Source organism: Monomorium pharaonis, chromosome 9, assembly GCF_013373865.1.
Source record: "Monomorium pharaonis isolate MP-MQ-018 chromosome 9, ASM1337386v2, whole genome shotgun sequence".
Classification (NCBI taxonomy): domain Eukaryota; kingdom Metazoa; phylum Arthropoda; class Insecta; order Hymenoptera; family Formicidae; genus Monomorium; species Monomorium pharaonis.
The window spans coordinates 3,379,557-3,401,596 of NC_050475.1; the positions used below are offsets into that span (position 1 = coordinate 3,379,557).

Below are 22,040 nucleotides of genomic sequence, written 5' to 3' on the forward strand. Positions count from 1 at the left end.
TAAAACTTTTATTAAAAAATATATCTCTCCTTAGGCAGTACGCGATATTCATAGGACGTTCTGGACATCGTGTCCGTAGAATTTCCTACGGATGTCTTTAGAAAGTTTGTGCTATTCCTGTATGGGTCTATTTGTTTCAAAGGATTTACCTTAGTTGAGTCCTCAAGCATTTTGGTGTGCTCCGCAATGAAACGCACGCAGATGCAGGATCTGTGTACTTCCGGCGGACAACGGGAGTGCGAGAAGGTGGGTGGACTTCGTAGTGCGGGACTCTTGACTTCCTCTATTCCTGCATCCCCAGAGAGATCTTCACATTCGGTTTGTAATGGCAACGACGGCAAAGGGGGACCATGAATCAAGCAGCTGCCTCCAAACCTCGCACCGTCCGTAAGACTGAAGCAATCGGTGAACATAATACTGTTAGATACATTTCTCGCTGGCTGCTTCCAGTATCGCAAACATCATTTCCTTATCGTTATTATTTAAAAAAAGTATAAATTTGTTAAACCAGATGTATTAAATTAATTTTTGTTAAATTAATTTTACAGAAACGTTTTTAACCAAATGAGGTTGTTAATAATAAGTTTAGCAAATCTCAGAGTAACTTAAAGATCAAAGGGCTAATTAGTAGGAACATTCCGTATTGTCATAAATACCTGGAAGGCGAGAGGTCTTCCTTTGATGGAGGACGACTATGAAATCTCTTGGGTGTGAGGTGTTCTTCGCTGTCTTCCTGAGTCGACTGATGATAAGGATAATAGCAAGTCTTCTCCTTTCCTCTAACGGTCCTCATTAGCACTCTGCCGGAAGTGAACCTGCAAACATAGACAAACGGGAGCGGAATTTTAATAGGCGTTCTAGAAAACGACGGACTATCTGGTAACTTTCGTGGAAACTGGAATCTAAGATAAAATCGTTCCAAGTATATACAACATTATTGTTACGATGCAATCTCTGTGTAACGAAATATCCGATTGCAACTTTTATCGCTAGCGTCTCGCAAAAAAACATGGAAGCAACGGTTTGTCTGAGGATTGAACAAGCATTTAATGTTTACGTCTTTAATTTTCAGTACTAAATTGATACAAGATTTTAAAAGTAAAATTTTCTTTGACATAAAAATTAAGAGAACTTTGTTTCTCATAACATTAAGTGAAAGCTAAAAACCAGGAATAAATGAATTCACTTATTTACCTTTAAATAATATGCATTTTCTGCAAGTATATTTGATACTAACCTGTTAGGTTCAAATTTGTATTGAGGCCTTCTCATGACTAGAAGCCGCGGAAGAATGTGTATGAAAACTCTTTTCACCCAAGGTGCCATTTTGTGCGTTTGTGGAGAACGGAAGTGAACGTTGAGAACAACCACGGTAACACATATACTGAAAAACATAAAATGACAGTCAGATTAGTTATATGTAATAACATATTAAATAAATATTAACAACATATTTTATTATTATTAGGTACGACAAGGTTGCTTCGTCACAATAGTGTAAGTAATATTTCAATAATGTCTTTCAGCGAATGTAATTTAATAATAAATTTTGTTACGTATACATTAATATTATTAATACAGAAATGTTCTAGCCATTCATTAAGTTCATAATTATCCCAGTCCCAAAACTAATAAATTTTGCATCCGTATTTTGCGTGGCAACGGTAATTAGAAACTGACTGCAGAGTTCTTATCTATGGCATTTAAACGGAGGAAAGCCCTAATTAAATTTTTAATAAACACCGCTTCATTACGGCGGAGATTTTAATCCCCGTTAAGCCAGAGGAGAAGGTATCCTACGCACGATTCCAATGTATACACATGGCAGAACCATATCACTACAATTACAACTGCACAAGCTTTTTAAATTCGACGATGTAAAAAGCCTCGTTATCTTAACAAATACCAGATTTCAGAAAAAATTTTGAAAAAATAATGCATCAAGTTATAATTGTATAATATCCCAGACAGCATAAATATAAAACATTTATTAAAAGAATTTTTGTAAATATTTTTAAAATTTATTTTTAAAAAAACATTTAGTAAATATTTTATAGGATTTTATAAAAAGTGGAATTATACAAAAATTATTATTATAATATATATAATATATTTTTGGAATATATTAAAAATATTTATTGTATGTTTATACGTATATATAAACTTGTATGCAGAAAAATATAATAAATAAATAAAAACACACATAAAATACATAAAATATTAAAAATATTTCACTCTTGAGGAAACTTTAATAAATTTTTATTTCTGCCTCCCCGTGTCTTGTTACTCTCTTTTGACTCGCGTAATTTCGTAGTTTTACGATATTATACGTTTTGGAAATCGAACGTTAAATCACCGTGAGTTCATCTCGGCGTACGAAGGCAAATTGGTATAACGTACAACCAGAATTGATCCCGAAGGCAGGATGGAATGTAAATCTTACGAGACTATTCATAACGCGGATCCATTCAATGCGATAGGGGATCCTAGCTGGGTAAAGGACAGGCCGTGGTTTAAATTGGACCTACTTCCTTTGACACGGCTTCAAACCATTTATCGGTTCGGACTACGTCGCCGCAGCGCGATGTAGATTCTCGATTCTCACGTCTATTCGCTTTTTATCATTCCCGACGAGCTCGCGCGTTAGTCATCCCGGCAAAATGTGCCATAATGCTCGCGTATTAGACGTTCTCGAAGCTATCTTCGCTCTAAAACGTGTAATCCCGAACAACGGGACGTGACAAGAAAGACATCTACGGTAAAACATCATAATCTAATTTCAGGATAAACTTTATAGGAATTTATAAGAACACATTTATTATTAGATATTTAATAAGTAATTAAGTAAGATTTTATATTAAATAAATTATTCCTTTTAGCTTTATATTTTATTTTTTTATATAAAAGAATGTTAATTTAATATTTTTGTTGTATATTTTAGCCATTTCTGAAAATTGTATATATATGTCAATTTGAGCAAATTATATTATTAAAAAGAAATCAAAGAAATCTCTCCTTTTGATTGGAGAACAGAAATTATGCATGTGAGAACATGTACACGATTGTGAGCTAAGCAAGAGCTAGATCGAAAATGCATTCACTAAGCTAATGCGAAGGATGCCACGCGCGGAATCCCGCACACATCCCAACGGAAATTCATAATAGTGCCGATCCGAGGAGAACGAAGTGATCCTCTTGAAATTCCAGTGAGATGGGAAATTCGGCGTTACGCACGGTGTGGCAGACATTGCGCATTTCTTCCCGATTACAAATTCCTTTGAAGTTCAATCTTCTTGTCTTAAAAATAAGACGCTCTTCTTTTTCGCACATATCTCTTCAATTCTCCATATTAATATATCGTGATAATTGAAACATCAGGTTAAGATTCGATCTGTATCAACGTGTGCAATGGCCACTTAAAATTGAAAAAAAAAAAAAAAAAGTGTTACCGTTATTCTACATGATGGCGAAATGTCACGCAGTGTGCTCGCGTCTATATATAATAATCTCCTTCAAGTTTTCAATCGCACGTAGCTCAAGAGCCACCAATATCCCGGTGTTCCGGAACGAGCGGCATTCTTTTCTATTTGTTCAGCAACGCGCGCAATCACGGGAAGTGCGCAACACCTAAAGCGAGACGCGCGTTGTACATCTCGGGATTCAGCTCCACGGGTGGCTGGAGCCCAGCCTCGGTGAACGCTGCTACTGATTAATGTGTCACACCTACTGCATCCTTGCACCGTCCGAGGCTATTAAGAGGCTTCTACTCACACACACGCGTACGTCCTGTACATACACACCCACATACACAGAGGAAGACACGTGGCTTTCACACAAACAACGGCCCGCATGCTGTCGGCTCAATTCGCCAATTTGCTGACTCCCCCGTCTTCAAGGAGACTCGCCGTTTCTCTCTTCGTTGCCCAAGTAGACCGCGCGTCATCGATTCGACCGAAGGGTTGCGTCTTAAGGTACGAGACTATATTGCCCCGTGGAAACACGTTCAGCGTCCTTCATGTCGATAATGGCTGACACTCGAGACTCGCTTTCAAGTTCCAAATCGGTGGACTTCAAACGCTCCGGTATCACACCCGCCCGATATTTTATTTTTAAATTTCCTCCAAGAGGACCTATAATTCACTTTTGGCTATTACATAAGATATATATAAGATTTTCATGCGTTTTTTATTTGCGTATTTAGAACGCGCAATTTTTTTTCTCTGTTCTAATATGTTAATTTCTGCTTTATGATAATGCTATTTAATAATATTACATATATAAAATTATTATAGTAATTGTAACTAGTGTATAGTGCATAAAACAACAGCGCATAAGAATTGCGTGCAAAAGTTGACTCATTAAAAGTGGTTGCCTTTATCAATATGCCTTCGCGAAATGAGAGAGACTCTTCTTCTTCTTTAACGAACAGCTCGAATATCAAATATTTTCTTGGAAATAATAACTCGCGATGGCTGCCGGATGGCTGTTACGCTTAACCAGTTTCCTTTTCCTTTTCTTTATTTCTTCTTTTTTTTCTCTCATTGAGGGACCAAATCCGCTCCAGAAGTAAGCAATCTTCATCTCGCGCTCGTCCTAGCTCGACTTGGCTGTGTAATCCAGAGAAATATTGCAAATTCGAGAGCTACCGGGGAGTAAAAAGCCTTTCGCTGTTCTAAGACGTTCGCGGACGTGGAATGAATCGTGAAATCGCAGGACGCTCCTCCACCGATTCTCCGAGGAAAGGACCATTAAGTCTCGGATGCGCGTAGTCTATCGCTCGCATTTGCCAGTATCTAAGAAGAAGAAATATTACTCTTTCACTCGCGCGCGTTGTGGGGCGCGCTGTGCGAGCTTAATGCGTTTAAAGCCAATTTGCATACTTCGCGTTTCGAATTGAAACACCTAATTCCCACCGAGAAAGCTTGGTAATAAAAAAAAAAGCTCTCAAAAGAGCGCGCCATAATTTTTTTTGTCGCCTTTAAAAAATTGAACAATTACATGCGCAAAGCTGTTCTAATATGTTAAGTAAGATCGTGCATGCGGTCCTTTAGGTGATACGCAAGCGTGTCGAAAGGAACGCTTTCGATCTTGGGTGTAAATCGGCCGCGTCATGCTGAGGAAAGCGACGTCGTACAAATTTCCAAGTCGCTTCATCATCGTCGGCCATCAGTTACGAAGAAAGAATGCTGCTCGAGACGGAAGCAAGGGTCCAGGAAAGCTTTATAAAAAAAAAAATGTAGAAAAGAAGGGAAACGCGGAGAGAAGAAGGAATATGAGAGATCGCGGAAGAAAAAGTATCGGTTAAGAGACATGGGTGTAAAATCGTACGACAGTTACGATACATCAGCAATAACAAAGGCTCCCGTGACATTATGTTCGAAAGACTCATATATTATTTGTACGATGAGATTTTGTTAGATGTAATTTAATGGCACATTGGTTTAAATTATGTCTCTTCAAGGGTAGGCTAATTACTATTACTTTTTTCAATTGTAATATTAGAATAAAAAGTACAAGTGTTATGTATTAAAAATATTAAATATCAAATTAAGATTAGCATATAAACACATAAATAAATGAGCAAGAGTAAATAGAGAGAAAAATGTATTAGTGCAGTGATACTTAGGATATTAATTGGCAATAATCGTTATAAAGCTTATCGCTTTTATTTTGCAGACCAAAAAACTTGAAATAAAGAATACTTATTATATATATAAATTCATATATATTTATTATATTATTTATTTAAAAAAACTACAAAATAAGCATATCACTCGTGCGCAAGAAACGGGGGAATTATTATCCTGTACGCTGTATTGTAAAATGTAACAGCAACAGTTTATGCATTTAATTATTTGTAATTGCTATGTTACACGACGTTATATACTCGACAGTCCGATAAAATAAAGAAACTGGAGAAACACACAAATCAAGAACATTGATTACCTCTTCCGGGACGAGCGGTATATTCCCAGAAGCGACGAGCGCGAGGCCATAACTGCGAAGCTACAACACACAGCCTGCGGGCCAAGCAGGATGTAACCTACATCCGTAGATGATGCATTACACCGGGCGCACTTCCGACGTTCGCGCGTTTTCTTCGTCGCGAACTCTACGCCCTTTCGGTGAATCGAAATATTTCTTTGCGGGGATTTCCCGGGGGCGCGTTCTCGCGGCGCGGGGGTCCGTGACCCACTTCGCGAGTTCAACCACGCGGCCGACACGTAATGTCTCGCGACCGTTCATCTTCGGAGCGGCGACCGCATGAATCGCAATCACGTCCGAAAATGCCTGTTTACGTATCTCGAGCACGTAGCCCGGGTCCGGCCGGAGTGACCGGAAGCGAGAGCATCTATACGGCGTCTCGCTCGGTCGAACTGCAATGGTAAGTTTCCGCGGCACGGGACCGTGAGACGCCTCTCAACAAAGTTTCCGAGAGAAAGAGGGGGGAGGGGGGGGGAAGAAGGGACAGATAAGTGCCGCATACTCTGCTGTTTTTTTTCTGCCGTTCTGCTATGTCTCATCCGAAGATGCGGAAGAGAGATTAAAGTTACTGGCGCTATCGAGCACTTTGAGAGTCATGGTGCACTTTGTGCAACAAATACTGTTCGCTGTGTTAACTTAGGGAAAAGTCGATCCCATGAAACTTCCTGGCCTGGCAATTGCGCGCTAATGCTTTGTACAATTATAACACTGTAATACTAAAATAGTCCGCAGTTAGTTTCCGCAGTTTTGTTTGATTTTATCGCGAAGTAAAGCATTGTATCAACAGAATTGTAGAGAGTCAGTAAATTAATCATCATTTCTAAAAAAGTAAATGCTAAAACTTAACTTCTATAAAATCTACCATTATCTTTTTTATTGAGCATTTATTAATTATACTGCGATGTTTTCTCTGTCGTCTAATTAATTTTTTCTTAATATTGATACTCAGAGAGAAAACACAATATCTGTCGTATTTCGTAGAAGTTTTAACACGCAATTTGATAAGCATTATATACACCATATATTATATCCAAGGGTAAATGCATCCAAATAGAATTAACTTCCTCACATTGTCTTGTGGAATTTTCATTTAAATTAAATGTTGCAACGTCTAAATTAAATTAAAGTTCTACTGTGGTTCCTCATTAACGGTGCGGCGCGGTTTACACAATAGTTTAATTAAAGTTTTCAAACAGGCACGGGAGAATATTTCCGAATGATCACATTGTGAAACTGATATGACGCGACGTACGAAATTTTATTTCTGAATGGAGCCTCACTCGATGTAAGGAGTGTCCATATTTGCTGATGCGCGCATATCCGTTGTTATCCGTCAGCAAATATTGAATTCGCAAATGAAACGTAAACGTATTAATTCAGGTTAATGCATTCCGGTTGGTGTGGTCCCGAGGTCTTTAGCGAAATTATTTATCGACCGTCGGAACATCGCTGGAAATTGCAGCGTGCCACGGAGTTGCAACAGAATTCATTATATCATGATTGAAAATATGTATAAGAGACGGCGTACAAATGTGGAAATAAATCGATAAAAAGGGCGGTTCTAATTTTAAAACAAATTTATTAACTTCGAAAAAAATTTACCTCGATTGTTGTTCAGTTGCATCTGCCGGCGATCAACTTACGTGTACATTTTACAAACTTACGTGTATTTTTTTTTAATGCATATAAAAAATACGTAAAATTGTACGTAAGTCTTAATTAAAGTAATTACTTTAAATATATGATCAATATATATGTTGCTGCGCGTAATAATGTTAGGAAATATTTCTTCGATACTCAGGAATACAAAAGTTATATCTCGAACTGAAAAGTTCGATTCTCTCAGAAGGAAGAGGAGGCGGGACCAAAGTAGTTTGGTACACGTTTGGTACACTTTTGTATCCTGTATTGCTGCGAGAGACAGAGACATAAAAGGAAATAGTAACGCGATTCAAGGATATCGAAAGTTCGCCGTTTAATGCGCCGATCGGCGTCAGGATGGGCCCCGCGGCCAGGGGTCCGAGTTTCGAACTTGTTTAAAGTTTCGATGCGGTCCTATCAGTAGCGTGGGCACGTAGAAACTTTCTCGTTCTTTTCGTTCAGCTCTCTTTTTCCGTCGCGTCGTCCACGTTACTCGGTTGGACGATATATATCGGCTCGCGGCTTCCCTTTCATCCTTCCCTCAGCACGGCGCGTTTCTTCCTTCATTTTTCGCGTCGGCGACTGAATTCTGAACTTATCCGGAATATTTTTCCACACCGGGATCCGATCATATTGGACGCCGCCGGGCAATAACGTTTTTCAAGCCGGCGGTCCCTCGCGGAGTAATAAATCCTGTACGATCGCCATTGAATATTTAATAACGTGGTACATCCCGCGAGCATTATTGCGACATAGAGATCTGGTAATTTTATTTAATGCGAGGCAATAAAAAAACCAATGCACTGTTGGCGCATGAAATTTTACGTGTATCAACGCAACACTAGTAACCGAACATATTTCGATGATCATTATAATCAGATATAAAAAGGGTCATATTTTATTAACAGTTTGATTAATTTTTTGTACTCTGCATTGCCACGCTGTAAATTAATAAAGAAGTTGAAACGTACGATATGTGTGTTTGTCAGTACACACACACCTTCTCTGGAAGCGCGACCGTTGAAGTTATAAAGACGTAGTCAGAGATTAATTTTGTGGGACTGCAAAGATTTTGCTCCGTTAATGGACAGTACGTTGCTTGTGCTGCTATTCATTCGTATTTGTCATAAATCTTCTTGTCACGAGCCAGTATTGGTTTCGAGAAGTGCTTCGTCGTTTTAGTCGCTCAATCACTGTAGCTGGCATCTGAGAAGAACGATGGCTATTCGGGGAAGTACGTACCATATTTTATTCCTCATCTTTTTGCTCTATCAATCCGCACTCGAATTTAACCCGTTGTGAATCAGTCGTTTATCGGGTCGGTAAGAAATTCTGCATACGAATGTATGGTATGCGCTCTTCCATCGACGGGTTTTCACAGAAACTTTTTGGGGAGATACTAGCTATAAATAATTATTATATTTTAATATAGAATTAATATTATAATATACAAATATTATAATTTAAAGAAAAATGTAATGTAAATATTGTTAATAATAATTTAATTATATACTTGCAATTTTTCTTTTTCTCACTCTCCTTTTTTCTCTTCTGTTTTATTAATTCTGCTAAGTACTTTCGTAAATTTTAGAGAGAGGTGGAAATATCAACGCCGTAACTGTTTATTGTTTTCATTTTAGAATATCATTAATAATTTTTTTAAACAAAAAAAATTGTTTAATTTAACTTTCATGTTTAACATTTTTGAATTTTTTTCCCTAAACAACAAAATATAACAAAAATAACAGACGTCATCATTAAAGATTGAACTCCCTCAATTGTTTCTGTGAGCTTTCTTTCTCTTCTGTGCCTTCTATACGTTTCTGAGAATCCTAAAAGTGAATCGACGTTTACGCCTCGTCGCCCTCTCGTTGCATTTTGACATAAAGACGCCGTCGCGCGAAACTTTTAATAGAGAGGTTGACGCGCGCGAGCTGGAGCGTCGTTGCCGCTTACAAGCGTGACAAGTCGGAGAGAGCGGCACTCAAGGCGATGAAATTTACTTAGCAAGAGTAATGACATCACTGTCCACTCGGAAAAGACACTCGACGAACAGGAACGAGTCAGATATCAGAGAATAGCGAGATACTAGAGAAGATAAATCATGCATTCATCACCAATGAGCTGCAATTTCAACAACGAATAATATATACGAACTGTTTCGCTAAAAATTATTAATGAAATGGGAATCGTTATAAATCGTGTTTTCAAATTAATCGTAAATAATTTTTGCGTAAAATATCGGTCTTATTACAAAATTAATTTTAAACGATAACTCATTTATGAGAACAGCTCTTATAAATTACGTTGTCATATTTTGCATCATAAATTGTAAATATTGCTGTTCTTTTAGTGTGTTCGGGATTTGCTATTTTAAAATTTTGTTTGTTTGTATCGTTCGTTTCTGTTCATCAAATTTCACACTGTAAAAAATTTCTTATTGAGAAAAGTTGTGATTTATTTGTATCCATTAATCAATCAAGCAGTAATATATTGACAAAATCAATAAGTATTAAATTATATTGCGTTATAAAATTGGTTTCCCATCTCTCGTATAAGATTTATGATTTTGCGTTAGGAGATTTTATAAAATAACGATATGGCATTTATGTATAACACGAGGAATTTACAAAATAATTTACAAAAGAAAGAGTTAATATATAAAAAATGAATTAAATATAATATCTGTTTAAAATTTAATGGCTCTTCTTCGTTAAGATGAGCAAGCCGTTTAACAAATTCGCCGCACGAAATAAATTTTGACGGAAAATCTTAGTGTGCTTTAATCGCACACTAAGTTTACAGTGACGTTAATATCGCTATATATTCGTAAAAATTTCCGCGCATATATTTTAATACTTATAATAAATTATCGTAAGTCACAATATCGAGTGTATCAGTGAAAAAAGAAGAATGGATTCTCGTGTTCCATTTTCGAGCTTTGTTAAAGTCCTTTTAGACTTGCTCCGCGTTAAATTATTGAGGCACATCGATTCCCTGGGAGACGATGCTGTAATCGCGCAGACAGGAATGCAATGCCGATATTTATAGCGAATGCATTTTCCATCGCGATTGTGAAACCCCCCACGAGTTACGCGATTTTACCTCTGAACCATTTACGGACATCCATTTGCATCTCACACGCGAAATGCCGCGTCTATAAAGCACAAGCACGTATATATTGCACGTTGCCATCAATTAGAAAGTTTCATCGAGTTTCATCGATGCTTTAGTATAGAATTTCACGAGCAATAATTTGCATATTCCACGAATAAACTCGTAAAAATAAAAGAAAGACTGCGTTAGTCCTTTTAATAAAAGTTAGTAGGCATTTATACAAAAATACTTATCAGCACTTTAAATTCTAGTTAATGTCAGCCTTAATTGTAAATTTATAAATAATTATTAATATAAATAATAATTATAGTTATTATTTACGATTATGTTTATTATAATTATTTATAAATTGTGTTCTTTATACTATCTTCAATAAATTAATAATATATTCCCAAGACATGATGTAATTTCCTTTCTCCGTTCGCTTAATATATCTTCCAAGTTGAAAATTTATGCTATATTGCATTCCAAATAGCTTTTATTAAAAGATGAACCTTCATATAAACGCTAATGTCGTCTTAGTAAGTCAAATCAAGCGCGAGGGAAAGGCGCGAGGCGACAAAATTCAGTTACTTTGCCTGACTAATATCATTATTGCTCACTTGAACGAGTAGAAAAGCCCCGCGTAAGACGAGACAAGTGATTACTCGTACGGGTCGTCAACCTCAATGCGGCGGGTCTTCCACCTATATTAATATTTGCACGAATGTCTTAACATGATAAATTAGTGAAATATTATCGTGCTGCACCTCAAAATGGCTCGTGCAAACACTTTGACTATTGCATCAATGGTATAATTAACTGTTGTTTGCAACTAAAAAAAATTTTAATTCAATAGATATAAAATATTTATATAAAGTAAAGATATATCTTCTATATAAAATCTATACAAAAATAGACCATGTTTATTATGCAATTTACTGAACAATTACAATATCAGTATTGTGTTTTTATAAAATTATAGATATATGTATATTTTTAATACTTTTTCTTAACTTTTATTAATTAATCTATAATTAGCCACATTTAATTTTAACGTAAATTTTATTCAAGATAAAATTAGGGGTGTATTTGATATGTGGTATATATATTAATTAAAATTTATTTCATTTAAGAGTTCTGTTTATAAAAAATACTCATTATTCTATAATAAAATATTTATACATTTATTATTTTATAATTATTTAAATATGTAAAATTATGTTTGTGGTATTATAAATTCCATATCAAAGAATTATTTATGCGCTTCACTAACAAATCATTTGTACAATAAAATATTTCTTGTAGTAATATTTATTATATCTAATTAATATACTGCATGTCGAAACAATATAAAGCAATAAAATAAAATAATAAAATTTTAATTAATTTTCAGAGAAACTAGTAAATTTATGTAAAAAAAAGCAAGACAATAAACGTTCATTTCAAGCAAAGTTCTTTGAATAATAAGATATTTCTTCAATTTTTCTGCGACGAAGCATTCACATAATTTTTCACCAAGTCCTGTATCGAGAAGCAAAAGAAAATTTAATGGACTGGTGACTCAAGGGACTTTCAAAGTTCAAGATGAGACATTCTCAACCTTTTTGCACTTGCAACGTTGAATTGTTTTATATAAAATGCAAATTTTAAATACGTAATATTATAAATTGTAACAAAATTTTGTTTTATTTTTCGTGAACGCGCGCGCGGAGGATATCATATAAAGATTTATTATCTTATAATTTCTTATATTTTATATTTAAAATAACTCTTTTTTATAATATATAAAATAAAATTATATGAAATAAAAATATATCATACAATTATAATGAAATCAAAATACCACATTCCTCCAATTTTAATGTATCTGCAGATATGCTGATTTTTTAAACAATCGTTTGATTTTTATATTCAAATTCTCTGCAAAAATATTTATAAATAAGACATATATATATATATATATTTTTTTTTGTGAATGTTCTTTTTAAAGTCTTGGCAGCTTTTTTAAGAATAAAAGAATTTTTCTAATGTATTCGCGTGAAGTTGTATCTTTCGTATGATTTCGCCATGATCGATTCAATTGTATAATATTAGGTTATTTCACAGTTCTATCGTTTTCATATTACGGCACACAGTGCGGTGGTATATGGCAAGTCGGGGCACGTATGTACACGTTACGGAAGTACAATATCGTGTAACAACGCGCGCGCAGCTGCGCGTTTCGGAAAACTCATACCTTTCGAACGCGAGTACAGTGACGTTTCTCCAGGCAGCAGGGGTGGGATCATCCCTTACGAGTTCTCGCTTATCGCGGAAAGGATTGCCGTGTCGTCCTGCACACCGCGACGGGACGCGAAGGGGTAGTACCAGTCAACCGCAATCCGAGATAAACCTCGATAGCGAGTGCACGTAAGGATTTGTAGCCACCTATAGTTATATTCCCCGCACGGATTTTCGGCGCTATCATTCGCTCCAAGCTCCAAGGAACTCGCTCGATAGCGAGACGAACGGCCAGAAAGTTTCCCTCCAAAAAGCGTAATCTGGCAACGATCCAACAATTTACTCGCTTACGGGGTCAAGTAGGGCAATTGAGGTCCCATAATTAAATGCGAGATGTGAACATGGCGATATTTGAGCAGTATTACGTTATAATAAAATTGTGAAATCATGTTATTATATTAAAATTCAAAAGAGATCGATTTAAAATCAACTTAATAACGTTTTAACATATTTTTAATATTTTTTAAGGAAATTAAAATGTCTCATTATTATTTTCATAATTTCAAAAAATATTAGCTTTATGAAAAAAATGTGTCTGCTAAAAATTTGAGAGTTGAGTTCGAGCTTTACTTTAGTCAACATGAAATATTACGTTTATGATCTGTAAACCATCTCTTTATTGTCATTTTCTTCGATCCGTGAAATCGGCAAATATCCTGGCTATTTGGAACAGTAAACACAAATTGAAGTAGAACATTAGATATAATATTATCTATAGATATGTAATCATTCCAAAAATGGGACGCGAGTAAAAAGTGCTTTAGACCATAAATCCGTTACGTGCTGAAAAAGGTAGCGTTTCCGCCGCTCGTTTTTATTTTCCAACCCTTCGCACTGAAAATTGTTCACTCGCTTGGATAGCAATTTAGACCGAAAGTAGCTCAAGCTATCTCCCTGCCTGACGAGAATGAGCAAACGAAAGTGATGTTCAGAGAAAAGAGTTCGGTTCGATTTCTTCCATTTCAGTACTCGTGATATCTCTCATTTATTCGCGAACTAGACAGATTCGTGAGAGAATACAAGGTGTCACAAAGATAAAAATAGCTGGAAATCAGCTTAATTTTTATTATAGATTATAGTTAGAGCTTATTTTTTAAAACTTAAATTTGAATTTTTGTATACCTTCTATGTTATAGAAAAAGTATAAACAATTAGTGTGTATTTGTTAAATATTTTTATATCTTAAACTAAAATAAATTCATAAAATTGATTCCATTGGAAGAATTATTTATCGATAAATTTTTCCTATTTTGCTTATGTTTAATATTACATTTATTAAATGTTAAATTTATATATTAAATATGTTACACATGACACTTTGGGGATATTTATTAAGAAGCGCAAAGTAAGATTTTTATTAAAGAAATTCTCTAAGACTCCACTTTAAGTTTAATCAATAAAATAAAATACTCAGGCAATTAGGAATCCGCGCTGTAAACAATGCTCAACAATTTTATATTAAAAACAATTTATATTAAAAACAATTTTATGTCAAGCAAGATGTTATTCGTGAATTGTTTTAATTCTTGTTTTAAAAACAATTTGACGTCTTTATGTAGGCAAGACTGTCATTTTCTAAAAAGTTCCATTGGTGATTCTGGTACACCCCGTAGAGTATCTTATTTTGCATGCAGACGTTGCGGCCTTCAAGTTCGACACGCTGATGTAACTCGCATGCATTACGATCCGCAGTGCACGGGATTTTGATGGATATCCGAGAGAGCAAATAGAACTCTCCTGGCATTGCGTGTCGCCAGGGATTTATGCCAATCTTTCTTCGGGGTTCCGGCGTTGTCTCGACAGTAACGGAAGATATCCGGTGCTATTAGCATCAAGCTCGCTACGAGTTCCGTAATAAACCCTCTCACTCGCACAGTAGAAAATATATTTCCCTGAATACATCCGTTATATTACATTACGCAGATATATCCCGAACGTATACCTTTACAGAGTGCATATAATTTCACGTTTAACTTAATCATATACAATTTGCGAATTTTTAAAAATCGCAGAAAACTCAGAGACTAGCGGGAAACATTTTAAAATCTTGGCGAAGGAAAAATTACCTAAATTTCAAAGCTGCATATGTTCGGCTTTGTGACAATTTGATAGCCAGATGTATGGCCGTTTATGTCAATTTTTGATGTCTTCACTTTGCTCGCATACGACTATACGGACGCAGAGAAAGCGTAACAATTCGTGCTCGAGAAATTCGTTTCGTCAATTGACTCGAACAGCTTCCGAGAGCATTACTCGCTCGAATAGATACGAAGGTAGTGCCGCCCGCCAATCGGCTGTAAGAAATAACGGTGCGACGCATAACGAGATGCAGAATGCGAAGGAAAGTGTTGGCGCGCGTTCTAGGCGACCAGATGAGATCGTAAAGCCCCGAACTTTACGAGCCCGACCTTAAAGCGCGATCGAGTAATTATGGTCTCCATACGGGGAGGGGATCGCAGTTATTTTCCGGAAGCGCGCCGTGGCTTCAGCGTCCCGTTCTCATTTTTCTAACCTCCCCCTTCCCACCATCACCGTGGTGCCCATCTTTCCCGTGCAAATTAAATTCGATTATTATTCGGCTCCTGCGCGAGGATTCTCATATATCATCCCCGCGCGCGAAAAATGGCTTCAACCGCTTTCCGCGGGATAAGCGAAGACAGATAACCGCGCGGGAAATTCCTTATTCGTGAAGTTATTTAACGATGAGATTGGCTTCCGCTTTTAAAGGATTATAAAGAACGGATATGGGCGCGAATTGGACACATTCGATTAATCTTATGGTAGAATTCACAGTGTTATAAAGAGGTAAGTGGAATTAATTTTTGTTCTCTATGGTTGTGGCTTGATTCTTTTTTTCTTGGAGAAAAAGAGATAATAGCATTTATAATAATCCTGCAATTAACGTCAGGCTTAATTTTATATTATTATAATATTGGTTGATCCTTATATCATTATGAGTAAATTGGGATAATTAGTGACAGTGTTTCAAATATTAGAAATCTCATCTTAATTGATTACTTTAATTAGAAGCTTCAAATTTTACCTTTAATAAAGTGTTATAATAATAAGTAGACTTTTTCAAATGTTAAATAAAATTAAATACAACTGTGTATAAATATGATTATATATATTCAAAAAAGCATTGAATATTCAGTATTGTGGGCACTGTCAGTAATTAAGCCATTTACTCCGTAACATTTTTGTTTCAAAATTTGCTTTTCGAAGTAATTAATGTGTTCCTGATATATTTACTGTGCGTTATTTTTGAAAGGAACGATGCAGAATAATAATAATCGCGTAAGGAAATATGGTAATAATCTTCGTCTTTTTCCTTTAAGCAGAATCATCAAGCGTATCTTCGTTCGAATTTTGAACACAGATGCTTGACGCGATCGGTGCATTTAAGCGGGCCGGTATCACGATTCAGAAATCATGCCACGCTTAAATTGGATTCTGTTCCCGCAGGAACAGCCGAGGTTCGCGGTCGGCGAACGGAAGTCTCTCCCAGCACTACCTCCGCCTTGCATCTACCGGCTGGAATTTCCAATTTAGCTGTTCGGGATAAGGAGGCAACCATATTTAGAGCGGATCTGGCATTAAATCGGGAACCCGGGGAGCGCCTCGTGCCCTGTTTCTAGACGCAACGTGGCGGAATCGATTTCCGGTTTGGGAAAGATTACGGAGATTTATTGTCGGATAGCCTGTTTACCTGTTCGCATTTACGTGAAGGGAAAATCGGCGTTTGATTATTCAAATAACCTAATATCTTTGAGCTCGAATTTCTTCGAAGATATCAGACGTAAATCGTTCACTAAACTCGATGTTACAACGCACAGAGTTCAAACCCGTGGCGTGTTAATCGACATTCCGTATTTTCGTAAAAATTCTGTTACGGTCGATTTATAACAGGGAGGATTTTCTCCATTCGGTAATTTTTATCGCGGGATGGATTTAACTTCGCGCGATGACGAATGTATCGCGACAGCTCGCGGAAACATATCTAACGGAGTCACGTTGGAAAAGTCGTGAGAACCCTTTCTGCCCTTCCATCAAAACTTCACGCTTTACGACTGCGAAACGAGTTTTTCCCGGAAGTGCAGATATTGCGGGCGTTCTTTATATGAGGCACAATCGCCGCAGACAATAGCGAAGTCCCGGTTCTTCGTTCGTCGCCGAAGTACGTTTCTTCTTCTTCTTCTTCTTCTTTCTTCGATTTTCCTCTTTCTTCTTTTGCTCGACTGCGTTTCGCTCTGATTCCGGTTTATGAGACTCAACGGAGGAGGAGGTAAACGCCGTATTTAAGTGATCGATATATCCTCGTGGTAACACGGATGCAAATCAATCGGGATAGTTTCCTTAAAGTTTCTTCGTCGAGAGGCACGTTTCAAGTTTCCGAGTATGCAGATAAATCTGTTGTAAAAGCGTAAATATGGCTACAGTTTCAAAATATTTTGATGCACACGTCGTAAAATATTATCACGCGGTTTATAAATGTTCCCCCGCGCAATTGATGTTACCGATGACTATCCGCCATGACGCAGACGGAAATTCAACGTGAAGGATGACAAAGAATCTCCGGCGCAAAATAAAATGGTCACATTTTCGTTTCGTAGTTTAGCGATTCATCCGAGATTAATCGTCCGGAATGCGTTCACACTCGGTGGAGCCGACTCGCGTTCGCTCTTAATCTGAAGTGCTCGTCGGCATGACGTCTGCGGTAATTTCTTCTTTGTGAAGAGGCGAAAAATCGCGACAACTGACGCGCCAACGACGTCGCCGGACGTTAATAACGCGCGAGCGGGTGAACCGTAAACCAACGAAATCGTTATATGCTCTCGGTTTACGAGAATTTGTTGCCGGCTTTAAAATCCTGGTTCGGTTTAGCGGCGGCGGCGGACCGCCGTAGTTTGGACCGGGTCCAGGACGACTGGCGGAGGCTGCCTTTTTCTTTCCGCTCCATAAAGTGAATGTCGCGCCTTCCCGCCTTTGTCGGCCCGTGTCCTCGCGCCGCGAAACCGCTAGATCTTTCACCGTTACTGTTCCGTGATTTCCCGCCTTTCCCCGAAATCGTTCTCTTCCGTCCGCACGAGTGCCTCGGTGAAAAACAACGCGAAAAATTCACCGCACATTCAGCACGAAGCTTTAATAAATCCCAGTTAATAAACGTCCAAATAACACTCCTGAACGCAGTACATCGAGTTGAAAGTTTTAAAACGGTAGAGCAAATTTTTCTTAGTTTCTCAAGCAATAATGAGATTACGAGGCAATAAAGCCTCTTCTCTTAGCTTTTCGAGAATTGGATTTTATTTGATTGCGTGACTATTGTGTAATCCGAACCATTCAATTTCTTTCTTTCAAACTAATTGACGCAATGTTCTACGATTTCGACGTGGAATTTCTCGATATTCCACGTAAAACCTAGATTTTAGAAGTGAATTGTGAGCTTAATGAAACCGTATAATAAACACGGGATCCTTTGACGATAAAAAGAAGGAAAAAGCGGAAACACTACGCCGTGACTTATGGTTACATAGCGCAGGTACACAGTCAGTTTTTCATCATTGTGCTCTTTAATCCTGTCCCTTTGGCCTGGTTAGTTCGGAAAAGCGAAGCCGAGAACATATCGTGCCGTGGTGCCACGTAAAAATGGCGAGGTGGAGAAACCGGCTCGTTAGTTAAATGTCGCCGGTACGAAGCCGGCAAATGCCGCCATTAATATTGAAACGAGGTCCCTTTGAAAAGGGCTGTGCGCACGCTAGTCGCTCGGGGCATTTTCAAAAGAGTGTGAATGCATACACTCTTCTAAAATTGACGCACCGAAATGTCGACGACCGGCCGACCAGTATATTAGGTATTCGAAAATAATCGCGATAGAAAAGCGCTATAGAAAAGTGCGGTTTTATACCGGCATCTTCTTTCGAGCTGAATTCATAAAAAGTTTGACATTCGTATGTTATAATACACAAGTTATTTTTGTAAGTCAATTATAATTTATATTTAGAAATTATTAATTAGCATGAAAAATGGTTTATTTTTAAATTAAATATTGTATTTAGAGACGACTTTCATAATCATCAGGATTATGCTTTTGTGAGAACACTAAAACGGCATTGTATTATTAAGCATTGATTTGTTCTACTTGTCGAATATTCACACTAAAATCTGATTACTCAATTTCACGATTTAATCGTTGAAATTATTGGTTCTCTGAGAGCAGATCGTCGTATCAAAGATAAACATTAACTCGACTTATCAATCTTTGAGAAGTTTGGGGATTAGTTTCATATTTGCTCAATCTGCGGGCGATAGTTTGGCTTTAAGCAGAAATGTCGCGCTCGGAGTATCATGTGTTCCGAACGATATACGGGATCGTCTTTAAAGTGTTTTTCAGAGTGTGATCAAAATAATATAATTCAGTATATTCTGTTTATGGAATATTCTAGAAAAATGTAGTTTGTGGTTTTCAGATAATTCGAAGTGTATTTTTATGTTTAAATAAATAAAATTATTAAATTCTAGACTATAATTATGAATTATTTTGTTACTCATTGATTCGAGTGATTCTCTGGACCTGACGCTATTTTTTAATTTATTATAACTATAGCAAAAGTTATTAATTAATTAATTAATTTTTGTAAATACCTAGGTAAAAATTCGTTGCACGTTGTAATTTAAATATATTATAATGGAATAAGATTTATATTATGTTGTCACTGCGATCTTAGAGAACAATTATTTTTACGTTACGCTACCTACATCAATTCGCTTAAATATCCGCATGGTGCAGTGGAGCTTGTCTGTTTCATTTCTACGATAACCTAGATTCGAAAACAAAAAGCTTCTGTTTGTCTGCACAGTATCACGACGCACGGCGTCGGATCTCCATCATCCGATGAATTTCAGGCGCTCGACAACGCAATGAGAAATACACGAGAAAATCGCTTCCGTAAACTGTATGCAATAAAATAAATATTTTAAATTTTATCAATTTATAATACTATTACTGTTATTGTAAATTATGAACGTGTATATGCCTTCTCAAAGCTACGATAACGAATTACTAGTGTGTAAAAAAAATAAGAAATAATTTATCGTGTAACAGAATAACATGTTAATAATTAAAATAGCAAATTATTGCTTTGTATTTATATTTGTGATATTTTTAATAACATTGCTTTCTAAAGTATAAATGTAAGCAATTAATTATATCATGTATAATATATTGCGCTAGATTATAAATTTGTAATTTAACTAAAAGAGACCATCTCTTTGCAAAGTATTATATTATATTAAAATATGGACATTGAAATTTCATATTGAACACGATTCCTGATGCTGTTAATGATATATATTCGCTTATTCAATTTTATTCACTTCATTCATTAATAAATTATCAGCAAATAATAAATAAATAAATAAATATTTGTGCAGCGAATATTTCTCATGCAGCGGAAATTATACTGGAAAATAGAGAAAGAACAAAGAGAGATAGCATTTTCATTATAATTGGTAAACATGCAGCATTGGTAAAACATATAACTCGCAAAGAATCTTACATTATGATATTAATTAATTATCTTGTACGGTCACTGATTATCATGGATGTTACAGGGGAACAATATTGTGCATAGTTAAAAATATAAATATAAAAACTCCATTCTATATTTCATAGTTAAAATTTCGTGATATGTTATTGTATACTAATAGACATTGCTAATTATGTAAATAATTTAATTAACGCTTTTCGGATAAAATTATAGAGGTTTTCCATTATTCTGTAATTCCCAGGCGTAATTCTTATTCAAACTGCAAAATTGCGACTAAAATCATCTGTTATATAATCGATTTGCCGATTAGCCGCAAATGTGGCTAAAGAAAATTGAATAAAAATAACCGGTATTTTACATATTCTTATAACGATATTTCAAAAAGATTTGCGACAATTTAACTAGATAAAGTTTCTATAAATGCAAAGAGATTTCTTTCTTTTGTACAGAGAACTTTAATTCTTTTAAGTGGAAAAGTAAGTTAAAGTTCAAATTAATTAAGTGAGCACTGAGGCGGATTATTAGCAGCAGATTGGCAAAGGGTGTCGTCAGCGTAAATGGGAATGTACCCATTGCCGGAACGAGAAGCCGGATGAGCGAGAAAAATCACTAACGACAACTTCATTCGGCTAAAAATGCTACTTAAACGCGATGCAATTTTTAGACTTGACGTAGAATAAAAATTTTACTTTAATTTTGTTCATTCATTGTTCAATTTTAGGTTCTTTAAAATACTAATAATATAAAATTCATATCTTTAACTTACAAAATTATCAAATTAAAGTAATAAGCAAATTATGCCAGAAATATGTATAGAATATACATAACGTACTAAGCTAATAATAAGTAAGTTACATTTAAATCAGCGAAATCAAAACTTGACGCAAGATATGTTCAAATAAAAAAAAATGGTAAAAAAAATTATTTTTCGCGTATATATAAATATCGCAAAAACAATATTTTATAATTCATTGTTACTTTATTTTTAGGCGAAACAAATAAATCGTGTGAAATATTTTGTTTCGCTAAGAGTCAGAAAATTACAGTCATTAATCGCGGATGCTAATTGATTATACTGGTTGATAGTCGAGTTAATCGTAGGAAACAATCACTTGGTTTTTCCTCGTGCTAGATCGCGTTTTGATGCGTAATACCACGATAGTGTACGTAGTACCAGTAGAGCGGCACGCGCCAATGCTTGCCATTTCAACGCGCGAATAACAATACAGTGCATGATAGCCTTGTGTACGAAGCTGCATGCTATCAAAACAACATCAAGGCTAACCGACATACACAGTTTTGTTACAATTCAAGGTTTGAAAAATTATTTTCATGTAGATGTATGTCGAATATTTCATTTCTTGTATTTTTAGTCAATTTTGGTAAAAAAAAAACTATTATTATTAAAACTATTATTAAAAAAACTATTATTGTATTTTTAGTCAATTTTGTAAAAAAAAAAAAACTATTATTATATATTTTACAGTT

General features: G+C 35.9%; 1 protein-coding gene across 4 annotated transcripts in view; it reads right to left on the reverse strand.

Annotated features, from left to right (window-relative positions):
* The window catches only part of LOC105835641 (acetylcholine receptor subunit alpha-like), a 156,235-nt gene that overhangs the window by 2,725 nt on the left and 131,470 nt on the right, over window positions 1-22,040 (reverse strand). For all 4 annotated transcript variants that reach the window (XM_036291899.1, XM_036291902.1, XM_036291901.1 and 1 more), the window contains 3 exons: window positions 1,238-1,384; window positions 657-815; window positions 150-393 (listed from right to left, as the gene is read on the reverse strand). In XM_036291899.1, the coding sequence (XP_036147792.1) occupies window positions 150-393; window positions 657-815; window positions 1,238-1,384 (550 nt within the window). The remainder of the gene's footprint in view (window positions 1-149; window positions 394-656; window positions 816-1,237; window positions 1,385-22,040) is intronic.